This window comes from Sciurus vulgaris, assembly GCF_902686455.1.
Source record: "Sciurus vulgaris genome assembly, chromosome: 12".
Classification (NCBI taxonomy): Eukaryota; Metazoa; Chordata; class Mammalia; order Rodentia; family Sciuridae; genus Sciurus; species Sciurus vulgaris.
The window spans coordinates 4,915,309-4,940,399 of NC_136473.1; the positions used below are offsets into that span (position 1 = coordinate 4,915,309).

Sequence of the window (25,091 nt, forward strand, 5' to 3'; positions counted from 1 at the left end):
GTGTAATTATGAGTATTTGAGGAAAAGCCTGATCCTATACTGACTTATGGAATAATGGCAGTAAGTGTGACAGACTTACCACCTTCCCTTCGCGGTGTCACGGACTTACTTGTGCAGAGAGAAGCATCATCCCTCTGCCTGTAGCAGGCCTCAGTTCAGCTGCATGTCTGTTTTTGGAACACCTCTGGCCTCCTTGCAAGTTGAACATCTTCTCTTCTTTGTTCCCAGGATGCTTTTGCTTCCTGTTGTTGCAGGTTTCCGCGTTACTGTGTGGATATTCCTCTCTGATTCTACGTCAAGTTCCTTTAGAATTTTGTTCAATTTTATATTTTCAGCACCTTGGACAGCAAGTGGTGCTGGGACATTCGGTTAAAGTGTTTGCACAGATGCATGATATAAGGCACTGCAAACCACAAAGACCAAACAAAGGGTCCCACTTCTCCCTTCTACTAAGCCATGTGGGTTCCGTGTCAGGTCGTGCGCACTGAGTTTAAGATACACTAGCCGCCCCTTCAGACCATCTGCTACTTCTAAGCTCTCTGGCCCAATGTGGTGTCACCACCTGGTCAAGTAGAATATCGAACTTGAATTCAAATTCCCATTCCTTTTTGGGTCACTCCTGTGTGTCATTCTCTTTCCCTGGGGGCCACCTCTTTGTGTCACTTGCTTTGAATCAGGTGGGTGGCAGCAGATTCTGAGTAGCAGATCCCTGCAGTGTCACAGAACTCACTGTTCCCCACTTCCAGAACTGTACCCCTCTCTCCAGTGGGTCCCCAGCCTGGTGCTTCTGAGAAGTACCACTCAACGTGTGTGAGGAAGGTCAGGTCTCAGCTTCTTGGACCAGAGTGTCTGTGAGAGCCCGTGTGCCTGTGTTCAGAGCTGAGCAGTGTTGTGTGCAGCGGGCACGGCAGTCCTCAGCGTGCCTTCTCGCGGAGGGGAGTGTATGGTGGTCTCCAGTGGCGCCAGCTGTGTTGCGGCTCCTCTCCCCGGTTTTCGAGGCCCTTTGTAAACAAGCTGTTATTTCCCATAGGTCCTTTTGTCACCATTAAGCTCAGCTTCCCACCCTGCGATGCCATTGTTCTGTTACCCCCGTACTCTTACAGTACTCCCTGGTGGCCAGGGAGCTGGCATCTGCTCTCACAGTGAAACCTTACCCCATTTATCGTTAATGTGTTGTGATCACTGACTCTTCTAGTCTTCACCAATGTTTTATTTCACAGCTGGTCATTCGTCATCAGTATTGAAGATCTGATCTTTGCCCATACACGCCCGTAAACCACTTCAGTATGTTTTGCTTTGGAATCCTCAGGACTCATGTTTAATGTTAACTTGAACAGAGTAATTCATCTTTTGACACTTGTTCCATTATTTATTGAGAGGAACTTTGTGTAATAATAGCTACTATTTAATGAATGTCTCTCCCTGTGCTTTACATCCTTTATCCCATTATATGTCTTAAAAACTGAAATATAGATGGGGTTATCCTAGTTTTCAAAATAAGAAAAAATGAAAGTTGAGAAAGTTGAGTCACGTGATCAGTGTCACAAAGCTTAAGTTGCCAGGACTAGGATTTAAATCCAAATCAATATGTGATCCGAGGAACCTTGTTCTGTTTGCTACAAAGTGTTACCTCTCAAGAGGAGGATCAAGACTAGAAGGGTTATTTTTATTTTATATTTTTAGTGCACACATAATCCAGTAAAAGCACTGCTAAATTCCTTTTCGATTTCAATTTAAAAATAAAAAAACCTTTGTTTGAAATTGTGCTTATTTTTTAGGCATCGGGCTGTCAATCTCTTTCTTCAGGGATATGAAAAGTCTTGGATTGAAACAGAAGAACATTACTTTGAAGATAAGCTGATTGAAGATTTAGCGGTATGTTTTTAATGGGGTCATAAAATGAAAGGGGGTTGGACTTGGTGGAAGTGTCGGTGTGGGCTCTTGTCACAGAACATTGAAGAAAGACATCATTGCACTACATCCATCTTAGGAAACATTTTTTTTTTCCCCCCTTAGGAAGCTTTTTAATCTCAATTGTTACTGCATTAAGCCTTTATGGAAAAAGTCACTCATTTCCAAGAGATCTCGTCAATATCAAGTTATTCGGAATTTAAGATGACAAGTGCAAGTTTATTATTAACCAAACTTGGCTCAGTTATTCTTTTAAAACACTTCCTCAAGCCCATTAAAACTCAGAACCATGATGCATTCTAAAAGACTGAACTATAAAGAAGGTCTCCACCAAAAAAACATTTAAGACTAACAAAAAGTAGCCAGTCTCTAAAAATATACAGGGCAGAAGATGCTAGATGGCCTAGAGGAGGGAGATGTGGGAAGTGCAGCGGACGGGAGCAGAATCTTCACCCAACAGTGCTCAGAGACTGGTGTTGTCCAGGGTGCTGCGGTCACCATCTTGTATAAGTGGAGGACCTTTTCAAAATCGGATGAAAGACAACTTGCCAAAAAAAATTATGAGCATACAGTCCCATCGAAGTTTGCAGTCTAGCCAGAGGCTTCCTGATTCCCAACTTAAGACCTCTTGTTAGAAGTTACTTTTTTCAGGAACAAATTATCTGGGAATATAATGAACAAACCCAGCCCTTATTGCCCCTGGGTATTTTTAAATCAATTTGATTTGACTTTAGGCTCAAAGGAACCATAAACATTTGTATATCTTGTAGAAATTTGCCTGAATTCAGGAAAGAACCCACTGATAGGTACCCTTCCAAAAAAAAAATCTGCAAAAAATTGAGATAATTAAATACAAAAAAGGATCAGATATTCTTTTAAAGCTTGCATAATTTTATATTGTTAATGAGACTGATATGAGACATATTATGTTACATTTATGTATATGTTATATATAATACATATACATTTGTGCACATATTTATGCACATACATACACATATAGCATTATAATGCACATAAAACATAGATACATGTGCACCCAAACATGCTACAATGGAAAACAGGGGACTTTTATTATTTGATCCTACCCCTCATACTGCTCCTGAATTTGAATGAGCATTTCTTTTAAATGTGAAATTCTATAAATCTGACCTTTTTTTATAGAAACCCGGGGCTGAACCTCCGGAAGAAGATGAGGTCACTAAGCGAGTTGATCCTCTGCATCAGTTGATCCTTCTGTTCAGCCGCACGGCTTTAACAGAGAAATGGTATGGTTGGGGGCTTCGTATGAACCTAGGAGGGTCAAATAAAGAAATCATGTCTGAGTGTTCTGTGTCATTTATTCACGTTTCAGTTTCATCTTGTCTTGAAAGAGTTTTTCAAAGTCTGGCCTACACCCCTGGGCCAACATTCATTCAATTTCAGGCTTTAATATCTATGGATTCTGCTTTTTCTTAACAATTTTATAACTAGCTGGTTTAGTTGATTCTGATTTTTCTTATAAAATAGATTGTCTCTTTATCGCAAACAGAATTTTTAAATAAAACAATAGAAACCAAAGAAAATTCCAGTGCCAAAAATGTACGGAGGCTAATAGTGACCCCAAATTTTCAGGTAAACTGTGTCTCCATTGCACAGTGGGTCTTTGGAAGCCTCTAGGGTGGGTGAGTCATCATTTCAACTTGGAAATATCTCCAAAGTTTATTTGAAGGAGACTGTCCATTTTTCTTACTTTCTGAAGTTGTTGTTGTACAAATTCACCAAAGCTGAAGGCCCACACTGAGGCCCACAGTGCGTGTGTCTTAGCATCTGCTCCTCGAGATGAGCAAAGGTTGGTGCATAGATGGGGCATTGTAGGGATGGTAGAACTTTTGCCTGCTTTCCTGCCCTGTGAAAGAAAGCCAGCTTTGCCTCAGGTCTCACCTGTGCTCTGCAGGACCTGGGAGATAATTTAATTATCAACCCACATCCACATGCATCTTCTCAGAAGTCCTAAGGGTTCATGTGACCTCTTTGCATGTCATAACCGTGTACATTTCTCTTATCTAATGTGATCCATCCTTTCTCTCACTGTTTCTCTCTTATTATTTCCCAACTAACCAAATCATCTCATCCCTAAGAATAGAGCAGCTGTCTATCTGGCCCCGGCAGGTAATGAGGTATTTTTCATGAGTGAATTTTTCTCCTAGCTGAAAGTTGAAACTGCTGATATAACTTTGCAATCTCTAGGTATTTTTTGATGGAAATCTTTCGTTCATGTATTAATGGTTCCATACTTAAGAAAGATGATAAATATATTTTGTCCTTTCTTAATTTTTATGAATCTTCATTATGAATCTTAAAAATTTTTAACTATAATGTTATAATTTGGAGAGTCTTTCTATCAAATGGCAAATTCCACTTGTGCCATCAGAAGCTCCTACATTGTTTAAATTTTCTCATTTCAAATTTTGTAGTTTGAAGAAAATTACAGTTATTACATTTCTGTGTGAATCAACAGACCATTTGCTTTCTGAGATGTGAGGTCTCTTCTATAAGGTCAGGCGGGAGAGCTTTACAGGAGCTCTGAAATCTTTGAAGATATTTTTGATTGATTACTATTGCCTAAATTTATGTTCATTCAAGTATAAAACATACTTGTTAGAAAACAACAACACGCTATTTTTTACAGTGATGCTACATTCACGAATGACATAGTCTTCCCTTTAAAGTTTGTTTTTTTTCCCTTGTTTTCCATAGCAAACTGGAGGAAGATTTTTTATATATGGCTTATGCAGATATTATGGCAAAGGTAAGAACCTTTCCAAACTTTAATGTTCTAACATTTTAATAAAGTTAAGTCATTTTCATTTGACAAAGTATTAAAATCTACGTATTTCTAGATTAAAACAAAATGTTGTTAAATCTTAGAAACATAAGACACAGCTTACTCTCAACTTCCCATTTGTTCTAGATGTCTCTCCTCTTAACTTCCTTGACAAATAACTGTTGTTTTCTTTGCTTAGTGTTCCTACTTGGGATCTTGTATTTTTTTATCATAATAACTAATGCACATTCATTGTACAGACTGACAGGCTTCACTGTGACATTTCCGTGCATGCATTATCCTGCTGAGATCATGTCCACCATCCCTTCTACACACTCTCCCTACCCGCAGTCCCCTTCTCCAGTGCTCTCTTTTCTAGTTTTAGATCATCTATTTTTTAAGTGTCCATACATGAGAAAAATCATATGCAACTTGCCACTCTGTGTTCGCCTTAGTTTGTTTGACATGGTGTCCTCCAATCCCATCTACTTTCCTGCAAATAACATGATTTCAATCATCTATATGGTTGAATGGTAATTATTGGTAAATATACCATATTTTCTTTTTTAAAATATATTTTTAGATGTTGATGGACTTTTTTTTTTATTCATTTATTTATATGTGGTGCTGAGAATAGAACCTAGTGCCTCACACATGCTAGGCAAGTGCCAGAACCTCTGCCCCGCATATTTTCTCTATCCATTCATTTGTTGGTGGGCACCTGGGCTGATTTCGTATCACAGCTGTTGTAAATCTCATTCGTATGCTGACTTTGTTTCCGTTGGATATTTGCCCCACAGTGGTAGAGCTGGATGATAGGGTGGATCTAGTTTTGGTGTTTTGAGGCACCTCCACACGGTTTTCCTTAGTGACTGTACTAATTTACATTCCCACCAAGAGTGGGAGGGTTCCTGTTTCTCTTGTCCTTACCTGTATCTGTTATTTTATTCATTGATAATAGCCATTCTGATTGGACTGAGAAGGGATTTCAGTGTAGTTTTGATTTTCATTTCCCTAAGAGATAAAGATAGTGAGTATTTTTCATAATTTTTTTGGGTCATTTGTACTGTGTCTTTTCAGAAGTATCTTTTAGGATCATTTGCCCAATTTTTGATTGGATTATTGACACTGATTTTTGTTTTGTTTTTTAGTTATTGTAAACAAATGGGATACATGTTGTTTCTCTATTACAAATAGAGAAGGCATACCATGGAGTCAAGGCATACCATTTGTGTAATCATAAATTTACAGAGGGTAATGTTGTTTGATTCATACTGTTATATTTTCCCTTCCCCCCACCCCTCTTTTTCCTCTATACAGTCCTTCCTTCCCCCATTCTTGTTTTTCAGTTTTTTTATATATTCTTTATATTAATCCTCTGTTGGATGGATAGCTGGCAACATCTTCTCCTGTTCTAGAAGTTGTTTCTACACTCTATCATCTTTTCCTCTGCTATGCAGAACCTTTTCAATTTGATGTAACTCCATTTGTCAATTCTCTCTTGTTTCCTGAGCTACTGGAGTGCTATCCAGGCAATCACTGCCTGTGCCATTATCTTGAAGAGCTTCCCCTATGTTTTCTTCCTGGAGTTTCACAGTTTCTGATCTTACGCTGGGGACTTGGATCCATTGGAGTTGGCTTTTATGCAGGACAAGAGGAGAGTTAGGAGGTCTGGTTTCAGTCTTCTGCCTGTGGACATCCAGTTTTAATAGCACCCTTGTTTAAAAAGCATGGGTTAAAAGATAAAAGTTAGTCCTTTGTAACTAATTGACTAGAAGTTGGCATAGGCGTCCCAGGCAGTGTAGAAAGCCTGGTTTAGGTGGTGCTCATGCATTTACAGCAGAATCACTCTTTCTGATTGTGCACCTTCTCTCCAGCAGTTCTTAGAACCACATGCCAATCCATACCAGGCAGGTAGTTAGATCGAGGCTAAGGATTTTTGACTATTGCTCTTGAGGGCACTGAGTCAGAGGGATTTTGTGCCCACTGGTGGGGTGGCCTTTGCAGCCTCAGAACTGATGAGTATGAACAGGTGGGTGGAAGAGGCACAAGCTCCTGGTTTGCTCGCAGGCTAGTTCTGATTGTCAGAGTTCTTTGTGACTGAAGCATGACTCCACCTTCACTTATTTTAGTCATATCCTGAAGCTCCATCGAATCTCTCTTGATATATGATCAAATATGTAATGAGGGCTCACATGGTCTCCCTTTCTCTCAAGAGTCTCCTCTTCACACTTAAATAATCTCATCCTTGTTATTGTCTAATGAACCTCAGGAGTGCCAACTCTGTCTCTCAATTCCTTCTATTCTGCGCATGCTCCAGTTTACCAATATGTGACCCCCAGAGGTAATTGAGGGATCAAGCATATGGGTCTGTATCCCTGCTTAGGATCTTGTACATTTACCATTAGTTGTAGGAACTCATTAAAATTCTGGCATATAAAGCACATTTTTGCCTCCTTTTGAGCTTACCTGTCCACCTAAAATCCAAAGCATTTCTGAATTTCTGCTCAGTTTTATCTCACATCCTTGCATTTAGACAGATTCCTATCTTTGAGTTAAGTCTGTGTCAGCATTTCTCTAGAGCCAGGCCCTTGTCCAAAGCTGGAATCTTTTGAAAGTTCTCTCCTGTCATCCTGTGCTGTCTCCTTTTATTTATTTATGTTAGACATAAATTTGAAAATTATGATTCCCTGTCTACCTTCGTTGTTAGCAAACAGCATATAAAATGACACTCCGCTGGGGTCTTGACTTTCATTTTTACTGGCTGGGTGCATCTTTTACATCTGAAACTTACTTCTCTGGTGGCGGATTCTGAAACAGGAATTCTCCTGCACGTCATGTCTCCCCCTGTCATTGTTGCATCTGCTTGCTCTGACTCGCACACTTGCTGTTTCTTCTCTTGCTTTTCCGGAGACTTCAAAAATCATATAAAATCATCATGCTTTTGAAGGTACACTTGGGTGTGAACTTTAGGTTAATATTCTCTTTGCTTATTATAATAAACCTGTTTCTTTCCCACCTAATTCCTGTTTTAGAAGTCACACGGAGGGAGAATCTCAGCGCTTACCATGAGCTCGCTGTCACCATCTTTTTTTGCTTAGTCCTCTGCTGACAGCCACAGTGTTCTCACTGTGGCCACCTTTGCCTGAGTTCTCAGAATGTCTCTTTACCACCTATCACCTCTCCTGCACTGTCTGGAGCGGCTTAATCCCACAGGTGGCTTTACCAACTTAAGGTCCCACATGGAAGTATCTGGGATGATATTGCCATAAACGAGCACTCGGGAATGTTTCCACACTTGAGTTTCTGGCTGAGGAAACCCTACCCTTCCCTCTTCCTTTTCTTACTAAGTTTTTGAAATACGTAGGATACACGTTAAGTTATACCCGATGTTCATTTTTTGTTGGTTAAAATGATTAAATGTCACTTCACTTTCTTAAGAGGTTTATCCACCTCACCCATTAGCTCTTGGTTAGTCAGATTTAAAAATCCATATGGAAGCTTCTGGTTTTGCTTCCTCAATATTCTGGGGAGCTTTAAGTCAGAAAGGCAATCCAAGACTCTATTTACCGTCTTCCTGGAATTTCCAGCAGATACCAACAAATTGAAGTGCTACCTGTGCTGCTTTACATACTCTTGTTGCTGGGATCGAGTTTTATTTTTAGACACCTTAATAGTCTAATCGTTCATTTTCTTTTTCTATGTTTTTCCCTAAAGTTACCTATTCCATGCTTCTACCCCTTCATGTAGGGGGTTGATTCACCTTTTCCTCCCTGGCATATGTGATCACTCTTGCTTGCCCAGAAGTTAGTGATCTGTTCCAGGACACCAGGATTAGTTCCAAATCCTGTGCTTTGGGACTAATATAACTCTCCATTTTCTGAACATTATCCCATGTGTCACAAGGATACAATTTGCTGTTGAAGAACATTCTCCCCTGCCTACAAATCCTGTTTCTGTCCAATACATTGAAAAGTGGCTGGAGACCTTTTAGAGGTGTTTTTTGTTCCTTTGGTTGGTGGTTGTGGTTTCAACCTACTTTTGTGCCAGTCGGAATATAGCATTTCAGCCATGTAGTGGAACTACATGTCCGGAGTCTGTGTACCTCCCCTTATTTCCTCCTTTACAAGCCACGTTCACATGCCTATTAGTCTAAAAGAAAGGGTGAAGCTTTGTCTTTGTTAATCGAATCAAAGAGCGTGACAACCCTTTTGGAGTCCACCACGGGGTGGGTGGAAGGTCCGCATTTCATACCCTCCCTGTCTCTCCTCTCACTTTTTCTCCACACCCAGAGTGCTGTGACTCGTTGAGGTAAAAGAAGTATTTTGATTTAGATTTTACCTTTTGCCTCTGTGTCCCTCACTGACTCACAGATGTTTGCCAGAAGCACAAAATAGCTGAGAAAGGTTGGAACAGTAAGTTCAGGGGCAGCAGGTTCCTCTGGCCATGGGTGTTAGTCAATGACAGATTTCTTGACTGTACTCCAAGTTCCAAACCAAGATGAAATTTATGAAAAGTTCATTATTTTCCCAAGTAGCGAACATTTTCTATCTGTCAGCACATGTGATTACTTTAAGAACCCAGATATTCTTTCTCTCGTTCCCATCTTGTTCCTCTGCTTCCTGAGCCCGTGTTCCCAGTCTCCATACCTGCCTCCTCAGCAAGCAAAGTTCCACCTGTGGGAATTAGATAAGAACTCATGCATGGCTTAGCATGGCTCCTTTATCATTTCCAGGAAAAATAATGGAATGGTCAGTTTTATCATTTTTAGCATAAATAATAATATCAGTAACAGAAGTCCACTTTCTTCCTTTAGGCCATATACAATAAAAATGAACATTAAAAGAGGATCATAAGAGTTCATTTTTTTTTTTTTTTTTTGGACTGGGGATTGATCCTAGGGGTGCTTAACCACTAAGCCACATCCCCAGTCCTTTTGAGGCAGGGTCTCTTTAGGTTGCTTATAGCCTCTATGAGTTGCTGAAGCTGGTTCATACCTGCGATCCTCCTGCCTCAGCCTCCTGAGCTGCTGGGATTACAAGTGTGCACCACCATGCCCAGCTGCAAGAATCATTTTACTTAATGCATATTGCTCTCTCTTAGTTTTAAGTAACAACTGTTGCATGTACCTGTATTAGTACATTGTAATGAAAACATAAAAAAAAAAAAGGATTCTTCTTTAAGGTTTGCAGTTTGGTTTAAACAAGGCAAATTCACAAATAAGTAGTATGTCAGGGACTTCATAATTATCTCTCATGTATAAAGTGGGTAATTTGATGTTTTAATTTTGTAAACGCATAATAGAATTAATTTCCTTTCAGGTTATAAATGTATTGATCCTGTTTTCTTAGTATCTGATATATATTTAAATATCATTAATAAATTCATACAAATCACTTGGTGTTCTGTTAAGTGATTCCTTTGTACTTTCTCAACATATTCTTCCCTTTCTTTCCCTGCACACATCAGAGTTGTCATGACGAGGAAGATGATGATAGTGAAGAGGAAGTGAAGAGTTTCGAAGTAAGCTCGATCTTTCTAGCATTGCTGTTCCTGTTGTCAAGCATTGTTTCATAGCTTTAACTGACCTTTATGTTTCTCGCTTCATGGCTTATTGCAGCTTATTGTGTCAAGGAACTGCATGTCAGAGCTGGACGGACAAACCTGAGTCCTAACCTTTGCCGAAGTTAAGACCAAGGAGCCTAGAATAGTTGAATAATAGAACAGAGCCCATATGTTCAGAATGAGTGTTCCTGAGCACCCTCCGAGATGAGACGGCTTCAGACTGTTCTCATCTCGGGGACCTTGTGGTCTGGGATTTCTAAGATGTGTGAGGAAAATCTTTATTGAAGAGCAACATGACATCAAGTTTTTAATCGTACCTGGGTTTTGGTATTTTTTTCCCCCAAACTGAATTCTTAAAGATTTGGCCTCTTGACGGCTGCCCGCCTGGGCCACTCATTCCCTGTACATATGGAGACGGTGGCACTTGTCAGTTTGCTCGCATGAGGTAGGAGAGGGCACATTCACAGCACTAGGTTCCGTTTAGTCCTTTCTCCCAAACACACTCTGCTTTTAGATATCTCCTGTAATTTGAAATGCTGCTTAGTATTACTTAGCCCAAAGAAAAGTGAATATTATTTTCCCCTTTGCTTATAGTATACTTTGCTTTTTATGAGAATAGCTAGTTGTTGCTAATTACCACTCTTCTTATTGATGGATGTTTTTATAATTTTCAAAAATAAGTAGAAGGAAATAGAGACTAGATTCTTTTTCTTTCTTATTAATTGGCATGTCTGGACTTTGAGCTACAAGTCTCGAAGTGTATCAGTGGCCAGCAATGGGTCTTGCGTTATGATGGACACAAAAGATAGAGGTGGGGAGTGAGCAGTTAATGCCTCTTCCGGAAACCATTTGTACGTGTGTCTCTGCAGCATTGAAGTCAGTGTACAAAAGTATAAAAGCCAACCAATTTGAGCATCGCCCTGAACTATTGCTGGCTGAGAAAAATCCATGATATTAAATTTCCTGAATGATACTGAAATCTTTTCTAATGTACGTATGTTCTAGTCTCACATACGTCTTTATTATTAGGAGACAGGTAAATTAGAATGAGCTGTGAACAGCAATAACATTGTTTTCCTGAAGTGCGCACCATTTATGGTCTATCGGTTGTCTTCAGAGCAATTGTTTATTGCTATTTTGCTTCTTGTCCTCATCCTTCCTTAAGGTCACAGGATCCCAACGCAGCAAGGTAAAACCATGTATATGTGTGTATTTGTCTGGGTCTGAGTTTCAGTTTCTTGTGACATTTGCCTTTGTTAGACCCAACATCTTGGATTCTTTTGTTAGAAAACATCTCGAAAATCTTTCTACAAGGTTGTAACTCCAGTGCAGTTGGTCTCTTCCCCTTCCTTGATTTATACTTCTTGCAATTTCATTGCTTTGGAATTTGAACTTTGTTAACTGAATGCATACTATGCTGTATAGAGGAGTCCTTTAGTGATTAAGTGTTAGCTGGGAGACATTTTAGTGCAGCCTTTGGCCTGATCCCTACTGGTGTTTTTATCCTAGTCTAGTTGCTTGAAAATGGACGTGATAAATGGTACTGCTGGTGAGATTGGAGGGAAGTCTGCTTTTCATTATGTGTTAGTACCTGCAGATTGCTCACCATGATTTCAAGATCAAATTTGGCATTTCAGTGAAAGAAAAGAGCCAGATGATTATTTTTCTCTCTTAATGTTTTAAATATTTGATCTGAAAAATTTGCTAAAACTTTTTCATCTAGTATTCCAAGATGTTATTACTTAATTACAGACCCTGTTAAATTTTATTTTAGTGAGGCTATTTAATAGGAAACTTGATCATAAAGATCTAGATATTACTCACAATGATTTCAGTTCAAAGAAGGAACTTAGACTGTTATGAAGAATCTAGAAGGAACAGATTATAATGTTCTTTAACTCACTGTTATATTTGGAGTATATTGTTCTTATATCCTAATTCTCACAAATTTAAAAATCTGAGTGCATGAAGATACTGTCAGATACAGCTCCAATTTGATGGATGTGATGGTTTATGACATATTGTGGATCTAACACTTCATAGCATATTATGGCCTTAAATAATAATAATGGGCTCAATATTGACTTGAGAGATTTTTGTTTTTTATCGTGAATTAGATAGAATTCCTGTGAATTGTTGAGGGATGACATCAACCAAAGATCTGATTTCCTAGTTAGCTTGAAGCTCATGCCTACCTAAGAGCTTGTTAAGGCTGCTTAATAAGGATGCACAGGACAGGACAAAATAAGCAGAGTTTCATTTTGAAGGGAGATTGCAGTTTTAGGAAGGTCTAAAAGCAAGTTCAATCTGGTGAGTGTGGTCAAATGTAGGGCCTTTGAAAAGGCCCTTATTCAGGAGAGAAATGTGGGAATGGCCAGCCATGGAATCTGGTGTTCAAAGTGTCAGGTTCAGGCCGAGCTGAGGACAGTCATTGGGCCAGGCATGGAGTCTGACCAGAGAGAAGGGGCTGCCTTTGAATTTAGAATTGTGGGCAAGTTCACCTAGTGGCAAACCTGGTAATTAATTCCAAAATAGGCACACTGATGTATGTGCAGCTGTAACTGTCTCAGTGCAGACAGGATTTAAAATTACTGGCAGCTAGCATGTATTTATATGTGTGACATAATAGACCAAATTTGGGGATTTTCACTCCTAACCAATTGTTGCACTGAGCTTCTTGTGCCTGGGGACAACAACTTCTTATCTACACCCAACTTTGCAACATGCTATTCTTGGGAAAATGCACACTTTGTGAGCAATTAGTATAAAAGTTGCAGAGGGGAAACAGTCAGTCATCTGTGAAGATACTCTTCTCAGAGGTTGGGTATGTGATACCATCAAACCATCAAAAATGCAGCCGGACAATTGAATTAGTACTTTTTTTTTTTTTTTTTTTCTGTCAGTGCTTGGTCGAACCCAGGAGCCTGTGCCTGCTGGGCAAGCACTCTGCTTCTGAGCTGCAGTCCCGGCCCATGGACTATGACTCTCTTTAGTAATCTACCAGACATTTTACATTGAGCTGTCTGGGTGTTTGACATAATTCGTATATAACCTAATTGTGGGATTTTTCATGTAAATTATAACAAATCTGTGATTGGTAGTTTCAGTAATTCTTATAACAAATTATAGTAAATATGTTTGAAAAGAATATAAAGTTTGCAGTAAATTAATTTTATCTCTGTAACTGATGAAATATTCGTATTTGCTGTAATTTCTACTTTGATTCTTTATCTGTTATTCAACTAAGATGTTGAGAAGAGGAAAGAAGCAGATAACTTTGAGAAGCGTGCTATTGTAAGGAACTTTTCCATTAGGCATACAGAAAAGCTCGAGAAACATGAAGAGTAGCCAGTGGGGCCTCAGGTGCCAGGAATTTGCCAGCTCTTTCCTTCTTCCATGTGTGTTGTGTTGACACGATCCTGTTTTAGCCTTTCCAATTCATCTCGATAATCTAGTTTCTTGTTTCCTCTGGCATTTAAATATGCTTTTTTTTATAGCCTCTTACTTTAAAAATCTATTGCATATTTAATTATTTTTTAGACTTGTGGCTATTTCCATAGGAGAACCATACAAGGACAGGTAAATCTTATGCAAAGGGAAGACACATTTTACCATTTACCTGCAATGTTGATTATTGCATTTGAGTGCTTTAATTAGCTTTTGAGTTTTTTAATGAACCAAAAAAAATAATAACAAAAGCCACAAATAAATAATGATGGTCTAAGTCAAATATGTTTACTTTTCTGAGTACAATGAGATTTTTCTTCCCCCTGACCTTGAGCATGGTCATCAAGAGCTGTACTGTAGGGACCACCTTTTAAAACCATGTTTGCTCAGAGATTTGCTTCTTCTGTTGCCCTCACCAAAAATCCAAAGATATAACTGAAAATGAAAAGTCACTTAAAGCATTTCTATGGAATATACAGGCACCATAACTTAGATGTATTATTCACTATAAAATCTGAGTCACCTACCTGAGAGCATAGGTGAGAGGGAAAATGGATCATTGACTTTTCTTCTACACCATCTTTCTCAAGTAGTAGGCAAGTTGCTTCTTCCTTGGGCAAATGCCCAATTTCTAGCTCACAAGTGTATTTTCTCACGAGTCCCTCAGGTCCTATTATTCTGTAGATTGGATTAAAAATGATTTATTGTGTCTTAAATTCTAAATATGCCTGTGGCGTAGGTGACATTTTGTAATAACTTGGGACTAGCAGATCCTCTCTTGGATGGGTCTCAGGTGTAATTAACATGACATCCCACCGGCGGAAGTACTCAGACCATTCCCACCTCCTGCTTCAAAGTATGTACCCTGAAGTACGGAAGAATCCATGTAGGGCCAAAATGTCTGAAGGGTTGATGTTACACAGCACTGCCCCAGTGGTAAACAAAACAAAACTTTTGCATGGCCATTCCAAAAATTCAATTTTGAAGAATTCCATTTTGTGATAATTCTGAAAGAGTGAGTTGCTTATAAGATATATTGTCATCTCATAGTTACATAATTTGAACATTGAATTTAGTAAAGAGAACCTTACATGTCTAAAAATTGAATATATAGCTATGAATATAAAATAGTGAATCAATTCTTTTTGTCAAGAAAATCTACAATTCCTTAGTTCCTATGGCAAAAGATACATGTATCCCAGACACACACTAATGTGTTACTGTTGAATCATAGAGGGGAACATGGTTGAATCATAGAGGGAATAATACTCATATAATCTGTGAACTTTATTTATTTATTTATTATGATGTGGTGTTGAGGGTCAAACCCAGTGCCTCACATATGCCAGGCAAGTGCTTTGCCACTTGAGCCACATCCCCAGGCCCCCAACTTTATTTTTGTACATGAAATTGTTATTTAAAACAATGGTCACACATCTTAGCCCAGGTTTCCTAGAAAACAGATCAAAAACTAATGTGCTAACACTTCATTGAGATTTTGGGGGTTACAATCCCAGGGAAGTGAGAGAGAGGGGAAAAGGAGAATTCAGGGAAGCGGGGAGGACAAACATGAGTGCTGCATTCTTGAGCTGACCGTGACTGTCCGGTGGTGTAGCTGGTTGCTGAGGTGTGTGGCTTGCCTCCAGAGGGCCCACTGCATCATGGGACAGTGTCTCCTGGGGAAGAAGGATGAACATCTGCCCTCTCATGTTGGTCGCAGCGTTTCTTTCTTCAGTCTTCCTACTGATATTAACTGGCTTTGCCAGGTGATGCCTGGGCCGTCCAGAGCCATCTTGGGTCCAGCCTGTCCAGGGCTCAGGCACTAGAGTCCCCTTATTCATCATGGTGATAACAGCCAGCTGATACTATGTGCCATCAGCCATTTCTAGGGCCATTTTGGCTCAAAAGCAAAGCAAGGGGCTGAGAGAGAAGAGAGTTAGGTGTATTGACCCTGGTACAAGGAAATTCCCAGAAAGCACAGTCCTGTGTGTTTCATGTGATATGAATTTGTGGACCTAAATGGAAAGCAATATAGAAAACATTTAAATATAGAATTGTCCATTTTTCATATGCACAATAATTTGAATTCATGTTTTTTTTTTTTTTTTAATAATCTCAGTTGACTTTCACTTGACCAAGTCTTGTACCATTAATGGAGGCAGCAGAGTCATTGGGAACACATACACTCAGAAGAAACGCCTGTGTTTGAATCCTTGCTCCACCACTTAGACTTGTGAGATTAAGCCTCAATTCCCCTGTCTATAAATGGGGCTAATCATAGTATTTTTAATAGGGTTGTGACGAGGATTAATTTAGTTAACATGTATAAGGCACTCAGAACACTGCCTGTCACCATAACAAGCTCTATATAAGTATTTGCTGTTATTGATACATTGAATTAATTTCACTTTCCCTACTAAAATCAAGTCAGGGAATCCTATACAGAAACTTCTGCAGTACAGTGAGCACAGAACTTCACACAGTGCAGGAGACCTGGAGTCTCACCTGGGTGTTGTATGACCTTCAGCAAGTCAAACTCACCTGCTCTGTCTGAGCCTTTTCTTCTTTGAATAAAGAGCTTTTCCCTAGGTTTCTCAGGATCATATCTGCCTTTAAAATTTCTTTTACATGCTGCTGTGCCTAAGTCCTTACCATTTTTCAGGGCAATTTCATGATTTTTCCAAAGTATAAGTGTTGATAAAGGCATGCAGATTTCCATAGCTCTTATCTGATCTCTGTGGAGGATAAGTTCTGTGCTTCTTAGAATGAGAATATTCAAAGACAGTGTTTCATAGAAAATGTCTAATGTCTATACATACATAGATATCCACCTTTGCCTAGTTTAGTAACGTATGGCGTGATTATATAATACAGTAAGAAAAAGCAAAAGTACTCACTCATGAAGTTAACCACAACCTCTTTGCTGTAGAGTCTTGTCAGTTGGCTGTGGGACATTAACACCTTTGATTTCCAAGCTCCCTAGGAGCCAACTTGAAATTTTATAAATTTAGCAGTTCATTAATATCACTAAACTAGTTTTCTTGTTTGGGGGAAACAAAAATTCCTGAAGTTAAAATTAACAGCATTTTCTTTTCCCCCTGAGGATAGCATGTGTTGTAATGAAAAATGTCCTCAGCAACTCCCAGTAATTATTGGATAATTTACATAATGAAGCCCAGCTGTCAAGATGCCATCTGAGAAGGGATGGCCTAGGATGAGCACCAGTGGCTGGGAATGCAGGGGTGTGTGTCCTTTTGAAGGCTGTCTGCAGCAAAATCCTCCCAGCCAAGTAGGTCCCACTGGGCAGGGATGTGGGAGCTGTGTTAGGTGCTCAGAGTGTACTGTTCATGCAGAGTTGATCCAGGTCACAATTAATTGTAAGTTAATTAGCGTGAATGACCATTTGAAAACGAGTGTCTGTCATGTCCAAGTCATGAGTTGTTGAGACCCCTCTGTGATAAGGATCTCCCTAACTTCTCACTTCCCTAATTCGGGTGACCTTGGGCACCTTGTGCTCTTTGTGGTCATCTGTGACCTTAAGGTGGCTGTTCTGCTGTTGTCAGGCGGCGCCACAACAGAAAGGGTGGCACAGCGCTTGCCTTCTGTATTCAGGGCTTTTCAAGCAGAGCACCCAGGCGGATGAAGGCTGATGTAAGTCAGTTCTGTGCTCAGGAGACTTCCCGCTAACCATGAGCTTACCATTGGTAACTTGCTGGGTCCTGATTGTCCAGTTATTCTTCACATTTTTATACCTTGAGAGTGAAGCTTTCTTGTGGTATAGAATAAATTGTGTGCCCTGGACCCCGATAGGACACTCTTTCAACTGAGCAGGGTTTGATTGCTTCAACATAGCTTTAAACGAATCCTAAATGTTCTCACTTCAAGGGAAATGGTGTTCCACCATTGCCCATGTAGGGGTGTAGGTGGGACTGGAAGAAGGAAAGGGAGCCGCACACCCACTTCCCGCACTCCTCAGCTCAGCCCCCAGGACGCCCCTGCGGCCCCTGTCTTTGGTTTGGTGTTTCTGTTGTCTGAGTAGGTTAATACAACATGATCAAACTTTTGGTTCCAACCAACTTGGCTCTGGTGAATACCTCTTTTTTCGTTCTTTCTCTCTTGTTAAGTAGCATAGAAACTACGTTCATCCTACTGAACAGTGGCCCTCTGGAGGATTGTGATGCTATTTGAAAGCTCAATGGCAAAGAGAACGAGTAATACTGTAAGGTGCAGACAAAACATTGAGTGAGCCAAAGCCACAACTTGATTATTGTTTGTGTTAGTAGCATTCTAAAGACCCCTTTGACCACATACTGAAAGTAAACTAAATAGACTTTCATAGTATCCTGGTTTTATAGCTCTTTGAATTCAGGGATAGCATTTGTAATATTTTAAATTGTGGTCACAAGCTATGTGATAGCACATTTTTTAGTTCTATCACTTAGGTTTCCCTGAACACCTGTTATGTGCAGGAAACTATACGGGGTGTGCAATACACGGGGTTTGTGTATTGTATGTAGTTACAACAAGTAAAATCTATGGCCGTGTCCTCACAAATCTTTTCTTCTAAGAAACTTCGTTTACATTGTTTATTGTTTTTATTTTTTGGTACCAGGGACTGAACTCAGAGGTACTTAACCACTGAGCCTTATCCCCAACCCTTTTTAAAAATATTTTGTTCAGCGACAGGGTCTCTCTGAGTTGCTTAGGGCCTTGTTATGTTGCTGAGGCAGGTTTTGAACTCACGATCCTCCTGCCTCATCTCCCCAGCTGCTGGAGTTAGAGACGTGTACCACCACGCCTAGCTCATATACAGGGTTTAGGTCTTTAAAAATTTGGGGAACCATCCATTATTGAAGTCATGCTCTTTCGTGTGTTTTCCTATAACGCTGGGTGTGTATAAGCATGGCTGGTCTACACTTGCAGGAGCTGGAAAACAACAAAACTAACAGGTGAAGGATGGACCTCTCAGCTAAGGTTGTTTTCTGTAGGTCTGAGTGGGCTGCCTTCTGTTGTAAATCAGGTTATTAGAACTATCTCCCCCACTTTGTCTTTGTTTCCCTGGTTATCCAATTGGATCGTCTATATATATATATATTTTTTTTTTCTTTTTTTTTCTTGCTAGTGATGCTGAGATTCAACATCAGCTGTAGGTCATCACCCTGTTCAGGATATCAAGTAAGAGTATGGGAAGTGGAGTCATAACACTACTAGATCATGGGGGACACATTTAGGAGTTCAGTTCCCGGAAGTTTCTCTTTCTTTGAGTCTGCTTTCACCTGCAGTTTAAAGAGGAGCACATGACGAAAACCCACTGAAGTTTTAGGAACACAAAGAAAAGCAGTGGAGCAGCTGGGCCCTCTGGTGATGGCCTGACTGTGGATTCAGCAGCCTCAGCACGTGACATGCGCCCACACTGCCCACATGTCCACGCGACCCATTCAGAAACCGTGCATTTCTTTGCTGCCATCACGCTGCCCAGCTTAAAATAGCTTCCAGTCTCCGTTTTGGGGTCACGCTACTTTCTGCATCAAGGAGCCAGGGACAATTGTAATTTATTCTTAGTATTTCATTTTTTTTTTTTTCTTGTAAGGCATGTTGTTGAAGAACCAAATGTATTTTTTTTTCTTCAAGCCTGTCTACTCCCCCCCACCCCCCGCCCCCAGTATTAAAGCTCCAGGAGCTCTTAGACACAGTGAAAGAATGTAGCCATTTTATTACAAACTTCAGTTACACACAGAACAAATGATGAGGTCAAATACTTCCATTCAGTGCAGGCAGGTGACTTGATCTTGAGTCTGACCACTGCACTTGACCTTGAAAAGACCAATACCATTCATGTCAGGATGAGAGCTGATGATTCCTGGTTGCTCTTAGCAATCAGAACTTTTTGCCTAAAGGAAAATCTAAATCCCGGAGCTGCTCTGATTTTTCTCGAACTTTCTTTCTAATGTTGGACTGATTTAAAGACTAAACTGCAAGTTGAAGCCAACATGGCATTTGTCTAAGACCCCGAGGCAGATGAAGCAGAACCTGGGGTGAGGGAGGGAACCCTAATTTTTATCAAGGTGTTCAAGATTCAGTGTCCCTGAGTAACATGCTTACAAAAGGTCTATCCCTGGTTTGCTTAGAAAAGTTAATGTGCCAAAAATGTGAAGGGCAGAAAAATTATTTCTTTCCATCATTTTACTGTTGGAAATCTTTCTTGTTGTGTTCTAACTTCTGTCTGTGTGGTTGTATTGTGGTGATGATGGTAGAATTCCCCAGTGACAAAAATTAAATTACATGCCAAGAAGCACTTCTGAATGAACGAAGCACAGGATGGAAAGAGATCATGTTGCAGATTTCAGAACCTCCGGCTCAGCCCAACAAGTGGGACATGGAGTTTGGCCTGATCCTTCTTTTTGAAGCACAGGTTTCTCTGTTCCTGGATCAGGATTTCTTTTTGACTTTTTTTTTTTTTTTTTTTTTTTTTTTTAATCATTTCCCCACAAATAATTATTGCTTTTAAAATTGAGATGCTGGATAAGAAAAAAGAGAAGTGTTCTTTGCCCAGGGAGTTAATTTTTGAAGCAGGTAATTTACTATTCTGTCAGTTTCTTGATCTTCCTGAGGTTATGCATGATGCAGGTGATTTCAGTTACCAAGAGGATACCAGGACCTTGGATCTACTGTGCAAGTTATTCTGGCAAATCTTGGAACCAGTCTACCCACGTTTGGAGTGCAAATGGCAAATACCATTTTTTCCTCAAGAATGTATGGCCGGCTGCCATCTTGTCTTGTGGGGTTTCCTGATGACTGGGGTCTTGTGTTCCAGTGGGTCAGTAGAAGAATAGCTCTTCCTGACTCCCTGGCCTCTTTGGCTGGTGAAGGTGTCAGGGCAGTTCCCTAAGCTAGTAATTTCCTACCATTTTCTTACTGCACAACTCTTGGACAAAAGGAGTTAGTGAGGATGTAAGCCAAAGTTCCATTCTTTGTTCTGACAAAGGGAAGAAAGTAAAAGATTGTTGGGTCTAAAAGGAAGAATGGGATGTTGCTCACCAATTCCAAACAAGCCCTGAAGAGCACCCGGAGGGCCTTCTTTCAGTTTTTCTGAAACTGTGTTGTAACGACAGTATGGTTTTGTGTGTCTGTGTGGTTTTGTTTTCGTTTGTTTCTGACTTCACAGGAAGAGGTTTAAACATGAAGGCAAACCTTTTAGATGTTAGCATGGCTACATATGAAGCAAAGCTGCCTCTTTTTTTTTTTTTCCTTTTCTTTTCTCTGCTTCCATTTAGGCCTATCACATAATTTAAGAAAAAATAAAAATTTAACCACAGGAGCTTTAACTATAGTGTGAAAAAAAACCCTGATCAATTTTGTTTTCGCAGCACGATATTATCAAAGATTTAAGAAACAAATTTGCCAGCCTCGGCGAGAACTCTCTGGTAACAGCATAAATGTCTGTGTTGGTTGCTTTTGATTTAAAGGTTTCTTTTTTTCATTTGTTTGAGCCCATTTCTTTCCCCCCTCCTTTTAGTTGATTTCTCATATTCTGTAACTAGCAAGCCTTCATTTTTTAAACCTCTTCCATCTTCCAGTGTCTATTTTCCGTACTTTGGATGGAAAGTTTACGGCAGCAAAGCTGTCTCTCTGGCTACCTCTGCTGCAGCTCCTACTGCTCTTAGGTCATATATGTTTTGGCCGTTGTGTTTATGGACATGATACTAATTGACCGTTTCATGTCCCATTGACTAAGCTTCTCTACCACGCCATTTGATGGACGCGCTCGCTGTCAAAGGGCTCTATGCAACTTTGATTCTGCAACTTATACTGCTTAGTTCCGTCTCAATTCTCCAGCGAACTGGATCGCTCAAGTGAATGATCACACCAGTCTTGAACTTGCTGTGCCTTTATATTTTATTCTTATCCCCCTCTTTATGTTCGCAGTGGTAGCTTAAGTGGAAAAGAACCAACTCCAGCCATTGCTCTGGCGGCACCATGCACTACGTTTGTAACCACCAGAGAATACAAAATATAAAGGCACAAGGCTTCTCTTATTCTTTGGGGTCGACTGGGGAGAATCGTATCCTAAGTCCACTACTCGGTTGAAGCCTACCTTTTTATCCATATCAGCTTTCAATTTTGCTTAAACTCTAAGACGTCTTAGTTAATGTCTTCCTGTGATTCAGTGATAACTTGCAACTTGCTGAGCAGTATCAAGTTATGGCCATGACTGGGGAGATTATCAAAAACCTGACCAACTTATGCCCAGATGTACAAATCGGAAAGTGCAAGTTTCAATGATGAAGCACAAAACTGTGATACGGGCTTTGGACTAATCAATTAAAATTGAGAAAAATCCATCCTGATGAACCAGTACCAAAAGTATATCGAGAAAAATATAAAGGGAAAAAATGAGAGATGAATATGTGATGATCTGTTCGATGACATTGTTGGTGTTGAAATGGTCCATAATGTTGTCATAGAGCCCATACATGAAGAAATGACTAAAATATAGAAAGCTGCCATGCTTACTGACAGCTGCAACATAAATGGTTGGGGTTTGTGTTCAGGAAAAGGAGATGGAAAAGCAGAAGCTTCTCTACCAGCAAGCCAGGTTGCACGATCGGGGGGCCGCGGAGATGGTGCTGCAGACCATCAGTGCCAGCAAAGGTGAGGCCTCTGCCCATCCCTCAGAGCCAGCTTCCGGGCTCCTGCTGCTCCCTCACTGGGTCCCTGGTTCACCAGCTACTCACGTACCATCAGCTACTCACAATACCAGCTCTCATTCCTTGTAGAGTCTAGCCTTGATGGTTTTGTCTTACTAGAAAGACTTACTTTACGTATGCTCTTCAAGCTTTGTGTGGTACAGCTGAGATATAGCAGAGTCACCTTATAAATGAGACATTTGCAAGCTTTTCTGTATATCCAAAGGGTAGTTATTTTAGCATTAAAGGTCATGTGGCTCTGTCACAGCAGCAGGAAAGCTGATAGAGTTAAACAAGGAAATAGTATGCTGTTTCAATAAAACTTTATTGATACAAGCAGGGCCTAGGGCTATAGTTTCCTGATCCTTAAAATGTATAGACATTTTTAGTGAGTCATTTTTAACTATTAAAAAGTACCATTGTCTCTCTCAGTAGCCACCATTTCAAGGTGACTTGCCCTGCATTAGCAATACCTTATTTGTGAAAGCATTTTTAATTCATTTGTAATGAAATGAAAAGGTAATATTGAAACAGTGCTCCTAAATTATGGGGATCATTTTTATTTCTAAGAAGAGGTGAATAATGTAAAAATAAAATGTAATATACTAAATGATAGACAACTAGATGGATTTTAAAGGTTTGTCATTATCTGAATAACTTAAAATAGAAAATAGTCATTTAAGTAAAGCTAGACTTTAGACATATTATAAGTGATGAATGAAAATGATAAAAGTTCAAATAGAATATTGTTGGAGGCAGAAAATTTTTTCTTTAAAGAAGTCTTAAATAACTTGTTAATTTTAACATTATTTAATACACATGGTTTGTTTTTGAAGCTTGATAATTTCAACTCTCAGTATTTCAAAATATATTGTTTCTTCCTATTCCTTTTTTCTATGTCTTCCTGTTTCAATTCTTAAATAGATTACACAGAATTTACTAGAAACGTTGATGGCAAAATATACATTATTGCTTTGGTATTTTTTGGTACATAAGTTATATAGATTTGCCATAGGTAATGATAATATGAAAAGAGTATCTTTCAGTTAGAATGGGTTAGCATAGCTCTGAAATAATATCAGGAGTGCTGCTTTTTATATTTTAAAGGTGAAACTGGACCCATGGTGGCTGCTACTTTGAAACTTGGAATTGCTATTTTAAATGGTGGAAACTCTACAGTACAGCAGGTAAGGCCTTTAAGCAATTTGCATAATGCGTTTTTCAAACACACCTCATATGGGAAGAACTACTGTAAAATTTTTAATTTTCTATGTAAAATAAGTCTTTATTTTAATTTACTACAAAGCCCAAGAGAGAACATAGAAAGGAAAAAGTAATTATGTGATAGTCTTAAAATCCCAAACATGAAGTGGTATCAGAGTATCCAAAACATCAATCTAAATGTGACCTTTTCCTATGCCAAATGAGTTCTTGCATCAAGACATGAATCACTTTCTGGACATCATATTCAACTATGTTTGTGGAACCTGGCATGGGTAACCAGCTCATTCTGTTTCCATAGTACATGACTACATGAGTTTTTTTTTTTTTTTTTTTTTTTTTGTAAAGGCTGATCTAATCTTTCCAAAATACATTTCAAAATTATTTTTCCTTGCCTTATGTTTTATTTTAAAAGTCCTTCCTTATATAGTATATGTATTTTCAGAAATCATTGGCTCCCAGTGGAGACTCGAGACCCCGGAATGTTTGTGCTTATTGTCAATACAGATCTTCTTTCTCTAGAACTTCAGGTGCATATTCCATCACCTCCCTTTGACTCTCTAAGCTGCATTCCTTTGTCTCAGAAAACCAATCATGAATCTGCTTTGTTTTTCCTAGACTAGTATGCTATGTGTTTTTGCATGTCTTTGTGTGCAGCATACACATATGTGTGCATGTGTGTATATATACATACAACACGGTTTACACAGGTGGATAGTTATACACGTGTACACATATATCCACATAAATATGTATGTGTATTCTGCACACATTTAGTATATATTGGCTTTGACTCTGATTTCTGAAAAAATATTACTACCAGTTTTGGCTGCTTTGAGCCTTGTTTAGAACAGCACTGAGAGTAGGAATTGTTCTTTTCTATTAAAGACTGGGAGAAAAGCAAAAGCAGTTTCTTTATTTCCTTGAAAGCTTTGGATCTGCCTTCGGTTGTCTGTACACATAGAGGCTCCTTAACCTGCCAGGGACTATGTCCGATAAACTCAGCATAAGTCAAAATCTTCCTGTGTTGAAAACGCATTTGCCCCACTCTCCTGCCCAGCTCAGCAGCACAGCACCTGTGGGGTATTGTGCTCTTGGGATCTGGGCCGATGCTGTTGCCGCCTGGTGCCACCACCCAGCTGCACAGGAGAGCATTGTCTTGCACATTGCTAGCCCAGGAAAAGATCAGAATCCAGAATTTAGAGTACGCATGTGGCATGTGGCATCATCGCAAAGTCATTAACTCCTGAGTTGAACCATTACAAGTCAGGATCACCTGTACATTTTATTTGAACCTGTTTTATCCATATCGAAAACAGCCCTTCCATTACATTTATGTTTAGCCAAGATATTAATCGCAGGTTTTGGTCGTCACTCCAAGAACAGAGGAGAAAAGCTGAATAGTCCGATAGGTTCTGCCATACATGAGGGTGAGAGGTGGGGGTTAGTAGAAG

At 39.6% G+C, this 25,091-nt stretch overlaps 1 protein-coding gene across 3 annotated transcripts in view; it reads left to right on the forward strand.

Moving 5' to 3' along the window:
- RYR2 (ryanodine receptor 2) overlaps nt 1–25,091 on the forward strand; it is a 609,490-nt gene that overhangs the window by 524,169 nt on the left and 60,230 nt on the right. For 2 of the 3 annotated variants that reach the window (XM_079107027.1, XM_079107028.1), the window contains exons 77-83: nt 1,779–1,875; nt 3,076–3,179; nt 4,651–4,702; nt 10,187–10,240; nt 11,448–11,471; nt 22,282–22,381; nt 23,524–23,603. In XM_079107027.1, coding sequence (XP_078963153.1) covers nt 1,779–1,875; nt 3,076–3,179; nt 4,651–4,702; nt 10,187–10,240; nt 11,448–11,471; nt 22,282–22,381; nt 23,524–23,603 — 511 coding nt within the window. The remainder of the gene's footprint in view (nt 1–1,778; nt 1,876–3,075; nt 3,180–4,650; nt 4,703–10,186; nt 10,241–11,447; nt 11,472–22,281; nt 22,382–23,523; nt 23,604–25,091) is intronic. The other variant, XM_079107029.1, reaches the window with a different exon arrangement.